The sequence below is a fragment of the Sminthopsis crassicaudata genome, chromosome 2 (assembly GCF_048593235.1).
Source record: "Sminthopsis crassicaudata isolate SCR6 chromosome 2, ASM4859323v1, whole genome shotgun sequence".
Lineage (NCBI taxonomy): Eukaryota > Metazoa > Chordata > Mammalia > Dasyuromorphia > Dasyuridae > Sminthopsis > Sminthopsis crassicaudata.
Genome location: NC_133618.1, coordinates 531,134,338 through 531,151,608, shown reverse-complemented (window position 1 = coordinate 531,151,608; position 17,271 = coordinate 531,134,338). Strand labels below are relative to the sequence as shown.

Sequence of the window (17,271 nt, the reverse complement as noted above, 5' to 3'; positions counted from 1 at the left end):
CAAACAACAAACTTGGCCCCAAAAAACATATATGAGAAAGTATTAGTCCCTCCTTTGCAGAACCATAGGTGTGCATATAAAGTTAGATTTTTTTTTTTTTTTTAATATGTTGCTTAGTTTTGCAGAACTTTTCCTATTCTTTATTATAAGGATATCCCTCTGGGAAGTAGTGAGAAATAAATATATGGATCATAATATATCAATAAAATCTAAGCAACAAAAAAGTACGTCTACATTAGAGTCGGGAAGTGGGAAGCGGTTCTAACTACTTTCAGTACTGTCCCATTTTAACCACATTTGTTTAAAAATAAAATCAGGTCTCTGTGGCTTTAAGGCGGAGGAGGGCACTCTTTCGCAGCGTGCGCCGCTCCGGAGCCACTACTCAGGAGGGTCGGAGGAGGGACCACCCGAGACTCCGCCTCTCTATGGGAGGGGCGACGTCAGCGATGTGAGAACCCGGTTCTGGGTTGGGGAATAGGAAACCGCCGCGGTGGTCCGTGTAGTCAAAGAAGGAGCGCGCGTCACGCGGGGCAGCGGAGGGAGGGGAGGGAGGGATGGACGGGTGCGGCCCCGTGGTGCCCGTTGGACGCCCGCGCGTCACGTGGTGAGGAAGGAGGCGGAGGTCGAGGGCTCGGGGGGGGAGGGGGCAGAGGAGGGAAGCAGAGGAGGGAAAAAGGGAGGGAGGGAAGGAAAACGGAGAAGGAAGGAAACAAGGAAGTGGGGGGAGGGAGGACCCTGTTTTGGAGGTGCTGGGAGCGCAGCCGGCCGCTGAAGTAGAGCAAGAAGGAGGTGCTTGGCGGCTCTAGCGGCCGGGGGAGGGTCCCGGGTTCCCGCGGAGGCTCCGGACCAAGCCCCTTCAGTTTCTCCCTCTGGATCAATGTGCTGTTGTTAACCCGTGAGGAGGCGGCGGCGGGGCCTGGGCTAGCGGCGGCATCGACCGGAGCGGCAGCGGAAGATGGTGTTGCTGAGAGTGTTAATTCTCCTTCTCTCCTGGGCAGCGGGGCTCGGAGGTGAGGCACGGCGGCGCCGGGGGTTTCCGGGCCCACGGGCCGGGGGCTCCGGCGGCGCTCTTTCTGCGCACTGCCCTCCCCCTCCCCATTGTCCCTCGCGCCCGGAGCCCGCGGGCTCCCTCCCGTCCGGGGCGGGCCGGCGCGGCCCCCTCCGTCCTCCCCGCCTCCTGCGGCCGAGGCGGCGAGGGGAGCGCGGGCGCCGAGTGCCCGTAGAAGAGGAAGCGGTCCCCCCCACCTCGGCTCTCTCTCGGGTGTGTCGGAGTGGAGGTGGGGCGTTGAGCCGGTACAGATCGGGATCCCTTCAGGGAAGTGAGGGGGCTGACGGGTGGTGGGGGCGGCACTTGTCTTTGCCTTTCTGCCTCGCCTGGAAGGGAGACCCGGGAGAGGGAAACCCTCGAGAGCCCCCCTCCTGAGAGGTCCGGGAGCGCTACCCCCACCTCACTCTCGCCCTGCTTCTCTCTTGTTTCACTCTTTATCCTCTTCCCCAATCTTGAAGCTGTGGGTGATGTTTCTGGCTGGCGGTTTTTGAAGTCCGCCCCGCCGGCGGCCACGGGCCGCGGAGACTGGTGGGAAGTTCAGCTGTTTGCTTGGCCTCCCGTATTGTTGTGGTCTTGGCGCCCAGGTCCAGACCCACCTCATTGTGTCAGGAGGCCGCACTTAAGAGTAAAGTAGCCAATTGCCATCCTTCCCCCCCCCCCCCGCTTTTTTTTTTTTTGTTTTTTTTTTTTTGTTTTTTTTTGGGCATTGAGTAGCCTCGGGGTCCGGGATGGTGTCTTGCTTTAGTGGAGGTGAACTATCTTGACCTCTTCAAATAGAGCAGTGTTGATTAAACTCGTACACACGCTGCGAGTTAGAAATCTTGTCTGTTGTTATTTGGTCAGCTTCTCTGCCAGAGGGGTAGGGGTTTAGTTGGAGAGGAGTTTGTGAAGTTGAGGTTTTGTGTATGGGGTTTCTCAGATTCCCTGGACCAAAATTCTGGCTTATTCCTAGAAAGAGGGCCTCTAGGTGACACGACTTGAGTAACTTTTCTACTTGTGAGTTGTGGACAGCAATTTCCTAAAATTCTTCGGGTGGAGTAGGAATATGAGCCATATTACCGTTGTTGATAATTGGTCAAAGAAATTATTGATTATTCTTCCCCCCCAAAAAAAACTAGAGAGGTATTTTTAGGGATACTAAGTTATGGTTGTTTAGATGGGAATGGAATTGATTTTGTCAGTCTTGGTGTTTGTGTGTACAGGACTCTTTGGGCAGCTTTTCCTCCTCTCCCCTTAAGTCTTTTGCAAAGTGTGTTTACAAATATTAGATTCTTGGGAAATTTTTTCATAAATGTTTTGTTTTAATAAAGTGTACAGTGATAAAAGAAATTATGTGGTACGTTGCCTGAAATTTAACTACATAAATAACAGTGGTTAAATGCTGTATCCAAGAATCGAAAGGATCTTTTTTAGACTGAATTGGGAAGGTATTTTTAGAGGCTAGAATTTTTAAATCCTGTGCCTTCATATTCAGAATTAGGACTTTAGGGAAAATTATGACTTTCAGATTAAAAAAATTGAGTGTAAGAACTGCCTGATGTTATGAAATTTAACTTGTTACTAGTATTTAAAGTATTTCATGAAATAACGATGCTTGTAAGGTCTTTTCTAGATCTCAAATTGCAATTCTGCTTTGAATCTAGGCAAGCCACGTGTTTTCATTCTCACAATTTGTATTTTTGGGACAGTTGTAGAAATTATTTAATTCAACATGTTGGAGACTGAAGCTCCTGAGAAGTTATTACTATGTATATTATATAACAAAAATTCCATTAAAAATTAAATACCTTGTATGAGAACTTGGGAGCTTGATGTTGAATAAAAGAAGGGCAGTTAAATCATGATCATCAGAAGCAAAACCCAATTTTAAAGAATTATCATTAGCCTTCCTAACCTCATTTATTCTTTCTTTCTCTGTTAATTAAGGTGTGTTTTATTTACTCTTTGGTTTCACTTTTTTTCCAAATCAGTAATATTGGTACTTTTCATTTTAAAATTGGCTTTAATTTAATAGTTCTTGGATAATTATACTTTTAGAATTAAGATTTTAGAATTAAACGTTTTAGGTGTATACTTTTAGAAATGATACTTTTTAGGTGATAACAGCCTGGAGTCAGGAATACCTGAATAAAAATTTGACCTCTTCTTTCAAATGACTGTCCTCTGGCTTAGTTTCCTCAAGTATAATATGGAGATAACTTACTTCCCAGGGTTGTTATGGTATCAGTTTGGATAATAGTCGAAAAGTTGAAATGCTAAGTAAATACTATTATTGAGTACTGACATTTTTTCCAGTTTCTTATTGTAGCTAATAAAGGTCTAAAAGTGTGTAATCTTTTATAACGTTTATAACACATTATTTTAAAATACATTTTTTAAGAATTCAGAATTTTAAAATAATATGGGAAAAGTGCTTCACTTGGAATGAGCAGACTTATTAACAAGTAAATTGGACACTTCCTGGTTGTGAGACTTCGGGGGATCTCCACTTTAATCCCTGAGCCAAAGTTTTCTAATATGTTAGGGAAGAGGAGGAAGAGAATCCTACATGTAGAGGACTTTTAAAAATGACTTCGACATTCAAGATCTTTTATCTTCTAAAAATTAGGATAGTTTTTGAGCATTGAGAAGTAGTGATAAGGCTTTTTAAAAGGTGTTGTAAAATTTGGATTCTTTAAAAATTATGGATTTTAAGTATCAACAGATGTGAATATTTTTATACACAAAGACGAAAAAGATGGTATATGAAAAACACGTTTTTTAAAGTATGTGTCAAATTAACATGATTTATTTCCTATGTTTCCCCTTCTGAACTTATATATTTTCTTTTGGGTATTTTAAAATGTTCCATTGGTACTCTTCTTGTATCTATACCACTGCTTGCCAATTCATTCTCCTTTCTTCTAACAAATATAGTTTACAAAGCAAATAGAGTAGAACAGAACAAATTGACACACTATCACTGAAACTATGTGTCATTTTGCATCTTCACTTCACCATTCTGCCAAGAATCGAGACTGCACCTCACTAATCTTAGAAAGTTCTTGTTGATAACTGAATTGATCAGTATACTGAAATGTCTTTCATAGTTTCTTTACTGTGCTTATATATATATCTGAATTGATCAGTATACTGAAATGTCTTTCATAGTTTCTTTACTGTGCTTATATATATATCTGAATTGATCAGTATACTGAAATGTCTTTCATAGTTTCTTTACTGTGCTTTTATATATATATGTGTGTATATATATATATATATATATGTATATGTATATGTATATACATGGCTTTTTAAATTTTGTTCAGTTGTATCTGATAGACCATAGTGCACCAATAGTGTCCATGGGTTTTCTTGGCAAAGATACTAGAGGGGTCTGCCATTTCCTTATTTAAGGGATTAGATTTAGTATGTGTTTGAGTCTTCATTTGATTTTAGGTTTCCTGAATCAACTGAGTCACTGGGCCAGGTTGGTGCTTCCTCTGCTCACTTTATGCTGCAAGTGGTATAAATACTACCAGTTTTCTCTGAATCTCTCATTTCTTAGAGTACTAAAATCTCATTGCTTTCATTGCATCGAATTTTGTTTAGCCATTCTCAAATATATGGCCTCTCATTTTGTGTTTTTTTTTTTTTTTTTTTTTTTTTTTTTTTTTTGCTACAAGTGCTGCCATAAATATTTTCATGCTTGAATTCTTTCTGTTTGTCTTTGACTTCTTTGAAGCATATGACCAACATTGTGTCAGAAGGTATATGACAGTGTAATTAGTATTTGAATAAGTTTTCAAATTGCTTATCATACCAATTCATAGCCCCACCTACACTGCTTGGTGTGCTTATCCTATGCATAGTTCCTCAAATAATAATAATTTTATTTTTTTGGTCATCTTTCCCAATTTCATGGGTGTGAGATAGGAGTTATTTTAATTTTCATTGTGATTGCTAGTATTTTAAAATATGATTGTTGATAGCTTGCATTTTCTTCATTTGAAGTGAGTGTTCCATCCTTTTGACCACTTATTTTTTGGGAAATGCCACTTGTTTTTATATTTTTATCAGTTCTCTTGATTTCTTGAACATTTATTTCAGAAATCTGTTATAAAGAATCCTCAATTGTTTTTCTTCTAGTTCTCACTGCATTGATTTTGTTTGTACAAAATTTTTTCTATTTTATGTAATAAAAATTATCCCTTTTATTTTCTGTGATAAGCTTTATACTTTAATTATTAGTTCTTGTGAAGGAGGGGAATTTGGAGTATGAGACAGATTTACTATCCAGTAGTCAATTGGGTATTGTTTCTTCCTCTCACTACCACAGGCATGGAGTTTATTCTAATTTAGTTAGACCTGCCAGAATTTTTTTTTTTTTTTTTTTTTTTTACCATAGTTTTTGAAAACCAGGGGTTATCTTTAATTTATGTGTAGGTTTATTCCACTGTAATAATTAGCAATTCTTCTGCTACCACCCCTAGGCCCTGGAGTACTTTGGGAGATAGAAACTGAGACAAGCTTATAATAAGTTATCACAAGCTTTCTCAAGTCTTTGTGGCTGGCCTGAGACTAACAGATTCTATAGGATTCCTTTGGCTAAACACACTTAAATTTGCAGGAATTCCCTGTAACATCTTTCACTTAGTCTTTTGTTTTTCTTTGGTACATAAAAAGTTACTTGGACTTATTTTGACTATCAATATATTCAAGAGGAATCTTGGGAATTCTGTATGTAACCATTTTATAAATAGACATTTTTGTGATTTATAGCATCCTTATGGTAGTTCAACATTTTATTAAGGGCTTATTTATTAGATACAAATGCAAAACACAAAACAGATTCTGCTCTAGTGGAGAATACGTCCTGGGTTCCTGTGGCATATACATAGATAAGATACACATAACAAAATAAAACTAGGAGAGCATTAGGGATCTTGAAGACTAGGGAGGAAGTTAGAGATTCTGTGATGCAAGAAAGAGGAAGGGCATACTTTGGAAGAGGTAGATAGCAGAAATGAGAGGCTAGTTATTAGGCCAATTTGGTTAGAGCATAGAATGCATAAAAAAGAATAGTATGGAAAGTTAGTATGAAGACAGTTTAAGAGGGCCTTAAATGCTAGGTTGAAGAGTTTGTTTTTCATCTTAGAGAATAAGAAATCATTAAAGATTTTTGAGTTAGAGAATTACATAGTTAAGCCTATATTTTGGAAATATTAATTTATCATAATAATTCTAAATTCCAACTAGTAAGTTGGAATATTAGTGATACTCAGAACATTTAATGTTAATATTTTGATAATGAAGTCACTCATATTTGAAATGTTAATTTGAAAGAATTTTTTTTGAAAGAATCTTTTTAATTTGCGTAGATTTTTGAAGCATCTAATGTTTTTAATACTGGGGTTAATGATAGGGGGATGCTTTTCTCTGCTGATTTCATATACAAAATCAGTGTTTAAAAGTTGTCTTTGTGATTAGAAACTCAGCTCTTTGTTTTGCTTTGATACTTATTCAAAAGATTGCTTTGTATTTAATTTTTGTTCTGTAGGTTTTGCAGCAGCTTTTGTTCTTAAGCAAGTTCTGTTCTTTAAGACTAACTTTTCACACAATTCAATTTGTCAGGGGAATTTAAGAGAAGATAAACTTCTGACTTTTTTTCCATAGTTGACTGAGACAACCTGGTTATCAAACTCAGTTGTGAAGAGTGTTTACTTATTGCAAACTATCTCTACCTTTGAAAGGGATAGCATGGTATAATGGATAGAGAGCTGTCCTTAGCAAAATGGAGGTTCAAGTCTTATCTCTAATAGTAGGGACTAGGCTTCAATTTCTTCCTCTGTAAATTCTATTCATATCCTTTAACTATTTGTCAATTTGAGAAATAGTTTGTATTTTTATAAATTTGAGTCAGTTCTCTGTATATTTTATTTTATTGTATTTTATTTATTTTTTTTTAATTTTAATTTTATTTTATAATTATAACATTTTTTTGACAGTACATATGCATGGGTAATTTTTTACAACATTATTCCTCCCCCAACCCCCTCCCCCAGATGGCAAGCAGTCTTATATATGTTAAATATATTACAGTATATTCTAGATACAATATATGTGTGTAGAACCGAATTTTTTGTTGCACAGGAAGAATTGGATTCAGAAGGTAAAAATAACAGTTTACATTCATTTCCCAGTGTTCCTTTTCTGGATGTAGCTGGTTCTGTCCAACATTAATCAATTGGAATTATTTTATTTTTTGCTGAGGCACTTGGGGTTAAATGACTTGCCTAGGGTCACACAGCTAGGAAATGTTAAGTGTCTGAGGTCAGACTTGAATTCAGGTCCTCCTGACTTCAGGGCCGGTGCTCTATTCACTGTGTCACCTAGCTGCCTCCCCTCTTCCCCCCCATTCTCTGTATATTTTAGAAATGCGGCTTTTATCAGAAACACTGGCTATAAAAATTATTTCCCACCTTTTTGCTTCTCTTCGAATCTTGGCTGCATTGGTATTGTTTATGCAGAAACTTTTTAATGTAATCAAAATTACCCATTTTGCATTTCAAAATGTTGTCTAATTCTTTGACCATAAATTCCCTTCCTGCTCTGCAGATCTGACAGATAGACTATCTTTTGCTCTACTAATTTGCTTATATCATCACCTTCATGTTTAAATCATGAACTCTTTTAGACTTTATCTTGATCTAAGTGTTAGATGTCGGTCAGTGCTTAGTTTCTACCATAATATTTTCCAATTTTCCTAGAAATTTTTGTCAGTGAGTTTTTTTTAATCTCTTGCTGTTAGACTTTGTTGGTAACAGCTAGGCAACTCTTTTAAGACCTTAAGATGAAGAGAAGGTGCTGATCAGCAATGGTTGGTAGAGTTTCTTCACCGAGAGTTAGTTATCAGATATAATAAATGTTTGTTTTATAATTTAAATGAACATCCTTTGGCAAAAAACCCTAGAATCTTTATATATTCCTCTTAATTATATAACTAAAGATTCTGGGGTCATTTTGCCAAAGAATGTTCAGTTAAATTATCTAATTTGGTACTTGTATATATTTCCTTCTAAACTCAATCATTTCAACTGTGAACTTATTTTTTGCTTCTGTTTTTCTCTATCAAGTGCCTTCTGATTATTTTCTAGCTCTTAAAAGATGTGTAATTTTTTTTTTCCTATTTTTTTCCCCTGAGGCTGGGGTTAAGTGACTTGCCCAGGATCACACAGCTAGGAAGTGTTAAGTATCTGAGATCAAATTTGAACTCGGGACCTCCTGAATTCAAGGCTGGTGCTCTATCCACTGCGCCACCTAGTTGCCCCCATGATGTGTAATTTTGTAAATGATATTTGTATGTGAGGTTCTTATCTTAGCCTATCAGATGTAAAAATAACTATTGTAAATAGGCAGTATAGTTGATGTTTGAAGTGTGGGGAAAAATAGGGGTTATAATGTTCTAAATACAGTTAAAATAGCCTCTCTAGATGTTTTTATGTCTTCTAAAGCATTTTTTTTTCCTTTTACTGTTGTGCTACTGATTTAATTTAAAAAAAATATAAGGGCCATTTAGTAGTCTTTTTTTTAAAGAAAGAAAAATAACAATTATATATATATATATATATATATTTCCCATTATAATGGAATGAAGTTGTAGATTCATGCATAGTATTTGAGTGTGGAAAAGGGATCTTAGAATTTATCTGAACCAATCTTCTCATAAACTGAGGTCCAGAAAATTTAGATGACTTGCCTAATATCATAAAAGTATAAAGAGGAGAGCTAGGATTCATGTTCTTGTCCAGTGGTGCTCAAACTTTTTAAATAGGGGACCAGTTCACCCTCAGACTGTTGGAGGGCTGGACCATAGGTAAAACAAACCTTACACTTTGTCTCCGCCCCTTAGCCCATTTGCCATAACCCAGGGGCACATGTGGCCTGTGGGCCTTCATTTGAGAACCCCTGTTTTGTCTTTTGACTTAAACTCCATTGATCATAACTAAGTCTGGGAGCAACCAATGTATTATTGGCATCTTGCAATAAGTGTATTATTGCTACTGTGTCTTTTTTCTCGATGGCTCCTGGAAAGGAGAGAAAGGTAATTGCCATCCTATTTAGCTGAAATGCTGATAATTCTCCATACAATACTTCTCTCTTGTAGGAATTACACAATTTTGAAAAATTAAAAGTAACTCCTTTTATCAAGAAATGGTTAGAAATTTTTGGGGTTGGAAAATGGATAATGGTGAAGCTACAAACTATATTCTTGGACATTTTTCTGGGTAAAACTATTAATGGTATATTTAATTTATCATTTCTGTATCCTGGCTCTCTTCCCTTTTTTTGTACTTTGGTGATTTCTTGAAGGCCTCTGGATTTACTTTTCATCCACTTATTATCTCTATATAGATAATCAGATCTATTTATCCAACCCTAACCTTTTTCCTGATCTCCAATCTTGCATCTTTATAAAATAAATGTCTCAGCTTATCTGGAACTGGAAGTCCTTTAAATATCTTAAATCAAAATGTCACAAACTGAACTCTATCTTTTCCTCCAAATCCTCCCCTTTTCTCTCTTCCTAGTTTCGTAGAGGAATGTGTGCTTCCGTTTCTTTAGTCACCCAGACTGACAACCTAGCTTTTATTTTCTACTCTTTACTCTTTATATTCAGACTCTCCAACATTTATACATTTTTTGGGACAGTATATATGCATGAGTAATTTTTTTATAACATTATCCCTTGAATTCATTTTTCCAGATTTTCCCCTCCCTCCTTCTACTCCCTCCCCTAGATGACAGGCAATCTCATACATTTTACATGTGTTAACAGTATAACCTAGATATAATACATGTGTGTAAATCCAGTTTTCTTGCACGTTAAATATTGGATTCCGAAGATATAAGTAACCTGGGTAGATAGACAGTAGTGCTAATATTTTACATTCAATTCCCAGTGTTCCTTCTCTGGGTGTAGTTGTTTCTGTCCATCATTGATCAGCTGGAAGTGAGTTGGATCTTCTTTATGTTGAAGATATCCACTTCCATCAGAATACATCTTCATACAACATTGAAGTGTACAGCGATCTTCTGGTTCTGTTCATTTCACTCAGCATCAGTTCATGCAAGTCTCTCCAAGCCTTTCTGAATTCATCCTGCTGGTCATTTCCATAATATTCCATAGCCTTCATATACCATAATTTACCCAACCATTCTCCAATTGATGGGCATCCATTCATTTTCCAGTTTCTAGCCACTATGAAAAGAGCTGCTACAAACATTTTGGCACACACAGGTCCCTTTCCCCTCTTTAGTATTTCTTTGGGATATAAGCCCAGTAGTAGCACTGCTGGATCAAAGGGTATGGACAGTTTGATAACTTTTTGGGCATAGTTCCAGATTGCTCTCCAAAATGGCCCTATTCTTTCACAACTTCACCAACAATGTATTAGTATCCCAGTTTTTCCACATCCCCTCCAACATTCATCATTATTTGTTCCTGTCATTTTAGCCAATGTGACAGGTGTGTAGTGATATCTCAGAGTTGCCTTAATTTGCATTTCTCTGATCAGTAGTGATTTGGAACCCTCTTTCATATGAGTGGATATAGTTTCAATTTCATCATCTGAAAATTGTTCATATCCTTTGACCATTTATCAATTGGAGAATGGCTTGATTTCTTATAAATTAAGGTCAATTTTCTGTATATTTTGGAGATGAGGCCTTTATCAGAACCTTTAACTATAAAAATATTTTCCCAATTTGTTACTTCCCTTCTAATCTTGTTTGTTTTAGTATTGTTTGTACAGAAACTTTTTAGTTTGATGTAATCAAAATTTTCTATTTTGTGATCAATAATGATCTCTAATTCTTCTCTAGTCATAAATTCCTTCTTCCTCCACAGGTCTGAGAGGTAGACTATCCTCTGTTCCTCTAATCTATTTATGATCTCATTCTTTATGCCTAAATCTTGGACCCATTTTGATCTTATCTTGGTATATGGTTTTAAGTGTGGGTCCATATCTAATTTCTGGCATACTAATTTCCAGTTTCCCAACAGTTTTTTTTCAAATAATGCATTTTTATCCCTAATGTTGGTATCTTTGGATTTATCAAACACTAGATTGCTGTAGTTGTACCTTTTTTTGTCCTTTGTACCTAATCTGTTCCACTGATTGATCAGTCTATTTCTTAGCCAATACCAAAATTTTAGATCAGGTATAACTAGACCACCTTCATCTGACTTTTTTTTCATTAATTCCCTTGAAATTCTCCACCTTTTAGATTGTGAACTCCTTTAAAGGAGAAATTATTTTTTGCAAATTTTGGTATCCCTGTTGCTTAGCAAAATGACATCTGATAGATAATGAAATAAATGCTTATTATTCTGTCATTTTCTATTATCAACACATTTTTTTAAAATTTTAAAATATTTTTATTCTGAACTTGAAATACCAAAAATTTACATTTTCCCATACAAAGCAGAACTTAATATTATAAAACAGAATCCTCATGTCACACTGTTTGCTTTAGGGGGAAAAAAGCATTTAATTCTCCATATTACTTACAAAGCTGTCCTATGTGCTTCTTTTTTGCATTTTCTTCTTTGTATCTTCTGTGCATCTTAGAAATGTTTCAGTAGCCCTCTTTTTGGTGGGAAGAAGCCTCAGTATTGTCTTTATGCCATTCTCTTTTAATCCTTTTATTTTGTAACAAAGTAGTCAAGTTAAATTAATCTATACAGGGTCCATGTTAAAAAATACATCTCTGCATCTTCCAGTCATGAACTCTGTCAGATGGTTGGAGTAATGCTTCATCATTGGTCCTCTGGAGACATGATTGGTTAGTGGTCATTGTTTTAAAGCCTTTATTAGTTGTTTTTAATTACAGTTTTGTGGTCCTTTGTAAAAATTGTTCATTTGCCTTTAAATCAATTTATACTATTCAGGATTCTCTAAAATTGTCTCTTCATGACTTCTGGTGCCTTGTTCAGCCATTCTCTAATTAATGGGCATCTCCTCACCTTCCAATTCTTTGCTACCATAAAAGAATTGCTATAAGTATTTTTGTACATACAGTTCAGTTTTCTTTTCATTTCTTTTTTCTTTTTATAAAATCTCTTTTGGGATATGAATCTAGTGGTAGTATTGCTGAGCTAAACAGTATGGATGGTTTTATAACCCTTTGGATGTAGTACTAAAATTGCTTGACAGAATAGTTGAATTAGTTCCACCAACAATGTTTCAATTTTCCCACATCCCTAATATTTGTCATTTTCTTTTTTCTGTCCCAATAACCAATCTAATAGATGTAAGGTAGTATCTCAGAATTTTTTAATTTGCATTTTTCCAATCAGTAGTGATTTAGAATTTTTTTTGATAATTATAGATAGCTTTGATTACTTCATCTGAAAACTATAATTTAATCTTTTGTTCATTTATTAATTGGGGGACAATTTTGAGAAATGAGTCATTTATCAGAGAAACTTGCTTTAAAAACTTTTTCACAGCTGTTGCTAATTGTATCACCTTCTACCCTGCTTATTCTGTTTTCTCTGCTTTTACTCAGTGTCGCCAAAAATGTTTTGTTTCAGGGCAGCTAGGTGGTGCAGTGGATAGAGCACTGGTCCTGAAGTCAGGAGGGCCTGAGTTCAAATGGGACCTCAGACACTTAATACTTCCTAGCTGTGTAACCCAGGGCAAGTCATTTAATCCCAATTGCCTCAACAAAAAGCAAAAAATATTGTTTTGTTTCTATCAATTCTTTCAGTTCACCCTTCTATCAGTACTCCTCTCCCCTCCTCCCTTCCCTTTCCTTTCTACTTTCCTGTAAAAAAAGATTTTCATCTGTAATTGAACATCTATGTTCTTCCTTCTTGGAGCCAATTCCATTGAGAGTAAGGTTCAAGCATTCCCTGCCACTTCCTCCATTTCCCCCCTTTTTTGCCTCTTTTATAACTGACCCTATTCTACCTTTCCCTTTCTTCAGTATGTTCTTTCTTACCACTTCATTTTTTTTTTTAATTCCATCCCATTATATTCAACTCATACCTGTGTCTTAATAATGAGGAAGTTCTTATAAGTTACTAGTATTTTTCCAATTAGGAATGTAAACAGTTTAACTTTTTTTTAACTCCTTATGATTTCCTTTTCCTGCTTACTTTTTCATGCTTCTTATAAGTTGGAAATCAGATTTTCTATTTGGCTCTGGACACATTCTTTATCAGGGAATGTTTAACATTTTGTTTCATTGAATATCCAGTTCCTCTCTCCCTACCACCCCAGATTATGTTCAGTTTTGTTGGGTAAAAGTGATTCTTGGTTGTTAGCCTCTGTCTTTCAGAATATCATATTACAAGCTCTCCAGTCCTTTAATGTACAAGCTGCTACATCTTAAATTATATTGACTGCCTTCAGTATACTTGATTTTTTTTTTTTTTGGCTGTTTGCAATATTTTTAACTTGGGAACCCTGGAATTTGGCAATAATCCTTGGAGTTTTTCAGGCAGTTAGTGATGGATTATTTCAATTTGTACTTTGTCCTAGAACATCAGGGTTGTTTTCCTTTGATAATTTCTTAAAAAATTCTCTTTAGGCACTTTTTTTGATAATGATTTTCAGGTAGTTCCAATAGTTTTAAAATGATCTCTCCTGAATCTATTTTCCAGGTTAGGTTTTCCAGTGTGATTTTTCATATTGTCTTCAATTTTTCATTCTTTTGATTTTTAAAAATTATTTCTTGACCTCATTAAGTGAGATTTTGTACCTACGTTTCTATATGACCAATTCTGCTTTTCAAGTCATCCTTTTTCTTAATGGATTTTTTTGTATCTCTTTTACTATTTGGCCTATTCTGTTTTTTAAGATCTTCTTTTCTTTTCTTTTTTTTTTTTAAATAATAATTTTTATTTTCCAGATATATGCATGGGAATTTTACAACATTGACAATTGCCAAACCTTTTGTTCTAATTTTCCCCCTCCCCCCCAGGTGGCAGGTTGACCAATACATGTTAAATATGTTAAAGTATAAATTAGATACAATTTATGTATACATGTCCAAACGGTTGTTTTGCTGTACAAAAAGAATCGCACTTTGAAATAGCGTACAATTAGCCTATGAAGGAAATCCAAAATGCAGGTGGACAAAGTTAGAGGGATTGGGAATTCATAGTCATCTCCTAGAGTTCTTTTGCTGGGTGTAGCTGGTTCAGTTCATTACTGCTCTATTGGAACTGATTTGATTCATCTCATTGTTGAAAATGACCACATCCATCAGAATTGATCATCATATAGTATTGTTGTTGAGGTATACAATAATAAAATCTTATTTTCTTCAAATTTTTTTGTGCCTTCTTTGCCAACCTGTTTTCTCTTTTTCCCATGATTTTCTTTCATCACTTATTTCTCTTTCCAATTTTTCTTCGCTCAACAGATTTTTTTTTTTTTAAAAGATTCTTTTGGAGCTTTTCTATGACTTGGGACCAATTCATGTTTTTCTATGAGATTTTTTGGATGTAGGAATTATTATTTTGCTGTCTTCTTCTGAGTGTTTTGATCTTTTTTGTTACCAAAATAATTTCCTATGGTCAAAGTTTTTTCTCTTATTTTGCTTATTTTTCCAGGATGTTTCTTGACTTTTTGCTGAAGCCTGGGGTTCTGCTTACAGGGTAGAGAGGAGATTGTTTGAAGCTTTAGGGGTTTTATACAGTTGTTTTCAGAGATACTTCTAAGAACTGGTAAATTTTCAGCTCTTTCAAGGTGATATGATCTAAAGAAAGGTGTGTTTTACTCTCCTGGCCTGTATTCTGGTTTATGAGCAACCACAAGCACTCTTTACTATTCTGGAGCTATGAGGAGAGTTCACACTTCATTGTGGTCAAATGCTCTGGTATGCTAGTGCTCTCCTGGGATTGCCACCCAGGACTGCAACTGAGTATGAGCAAAGCAACAGAATCCTGCTCCCAATGCCTGCAGAGACCTGAAATCTCTTTTTCCTCCCCAAGGCAGGAAGCAGTCTGATATACGTTAAATATGTTCAATCCTTTTAACCATTTTCATATCATGTAAGAAAAATCAGATAAAAGAGAAAAAAACCACTAGAAAGAAAAAAAAAAGGTGAAAATTCACATTTAATTTCCATAGTTCTCTCTCTGGATGATGGCATTTTCTATCCCAAGTCTTAATTGGAATTCTGTGGGACAAGACCACCAGCTCAAATAAACCAAGGAGATTTCTCAAGGTAAATGCAGAAAGAAATTTTATGATCTCTCAAAAAAGGGCATTTCCCCAACAAGCAGTCAGACAAGGAGAGGCTGGAATACAATCAACAAACAGGAATTATATAGGGGCCTAGGATAACACTCCTATAGGCTGGATCTTTGCACTGATTAGCCAGAACAAATGACCTCACATTCTGAGTCATTATAAGGAAAAACTTCTATCTCACCCAACCACATCTTTAGGATTACTAAATTACCTTATAGGGGAGTTTCAGTGCCAGGGTGGCCCCAACTTAGTCTCACAAAGAAAAGGGCTATATGGTCCCACTCTTTGTAAACCACATCTCTGGAGAAAGAAACCTGGCCCTGCGGCCTACAGCTGACCTTTACTCAATCTTTAGAACACTGTCTCCATCTTGTGAGATGGCTTTCACAGATCACTTCATTTAGAATAGTCTTGAATCAATGCATAGCAGAGAAAAGCCAAGTCCATCACAGTTGATCATTACATAATAATCTTGTTTTGTGTACAATATTATCCTAGTTCTGCTAAATTTACTCAGCATCAGTTTATGTAAATCTTTACAGGCTTTTCTAAAATCATCTTGTAGAGAATTTTTTCATATTACTAGATGATTTTTCTTCATCTAAAAATTGTTAATATCCTTTTTTTTGTTTTGTTTTTTTAAGTTAGAGTGCATTATAAGTGCCTTTAGATACACATTGTTTTATGAATCATTTTGGGAGAGAAAAATCAGAGCAAAAAGAAAAATCATGAGAGAGATAAGAAAAACAAAAAAAGAAGTAAACATAATATGTGTTGATTTAATTCATTCTCTCTAGTTTTTTTTCTGGATGAAGATGGCATTTTCTGTCAAAAATCTATTGGAGTTGCTTTGGATCACTGAATCACTGAGAAAAAAACTTAATAGTTGATTATCACACATTCTTGCTATTGTGTACAATGCATTCTTGGTTCTGCTTGTTTCTCTCAGCATCAGTTTGCGTAGCTCTTTCCAAGCTCTTTTAAAATAAAACTTTTTTACAGAACAATAATAATACTAATATACCACAACTTGTTCAGCCATTTCCCAATTGATGGGCATCCAGTTCTTTGTTATCCAGTTCACATGCAGGTCCTTTTTCTTCCTTTATGATTTCCTTGGTATACAAACCCAGTAATGGCACTGATGGGTCAAAGAACATGCACAGTTTTATAGCCTTTTGGCATAGTTCCAGATTCCTCTGAGAATGGTTTGGATTACTTCACAATTTCACCAGTCTGTTCATATCCTTTGACCATTTATCACTTGGTGAATGACTTGTTTTCTTATAAATTTGCCCGAGTTCTCTATGTTATTTTAGAAATGAGGTCTTTGTAAGACACATTTGCTGTGTCTTATAAACAATTGCTTCCCAGCTTTCTTTTTCCTTTTTAATCTTATCTGCATTGGTTTTGTTTGTGCAAACCCTTTTCAATTTAATGTAATCAAAATTATCCATTTTGCATTTTATAATGTCTTCTTTTTCTTATTTATGTATTTATCTCTCTCTCTCTCTATTTTGTTCATGCATTCATTCATTCATTGCTGAGGCAATTGGGGTTAAGTGAGTTGCCCAGGGTCACACAGCCAGGAAGTGTTAAGTGTCTTAGGCTAGATTTGAACTCAGGTCCTCCTGACTTCAGGGTTGATGCTCTATCCACTATACCAACTAGCTGACTCCCTTTTTCTTATTTAGTTATCAATTCTTCCCTTCTCCAAAAGTAGGTAAATTGTTCCTTGCTTTCCTAATTTGGTATAGTCTCATCTTTTTCATCTGAATAATGAACCCATTTTGACATTATTTTGGAATAAGATGTGAGATGGTGGTCTATGTGTAGTTTTTCTACCATACTATTTTAAAAAAAATAATAGCTTTTAATTTTTCAAAATACATTGCAAAACTTTGTTACAAATTTTTTTCCCTCCTCTATCTCATCCTTCCCCTAGAAAGCAAGTAATCCAATATAAGTTAAACA

At 35.9% G+C, this 17,271-nt stretch overlaps 1 protein-coding gene across 2 annotated transcripts in view; it reads left to right on the top strand.

Annotated features, from left to right (window-relative positions):
- Window positions 1-642: 642 nt before the first annotated feature.
- ADAM10 (ADAM metallopeptidase domain 10) overlaps window positions 643-17,271 on the top strand; it is a 142,173-nt gene continuing 125,544 nt past the window's right edge. The window contains exon 1 of one of the 2 annotated variants that reach the window (XM_074294631.1): window positions 643-1,010. In XM_074294631.1, coding sequence (XP_074150732.1) covers window positions 956-1,010 — 55 coding nt within the window. In that variant the 5' untranslated portion in view covers window positions 643-955. Of the gene's footprint in view, window positions 1,011-1,168; window positions 1,294-17,271 lie in introns of those variants that run through there. The other variant, XM_074294632.1, reaches the window with a different exon arrangement.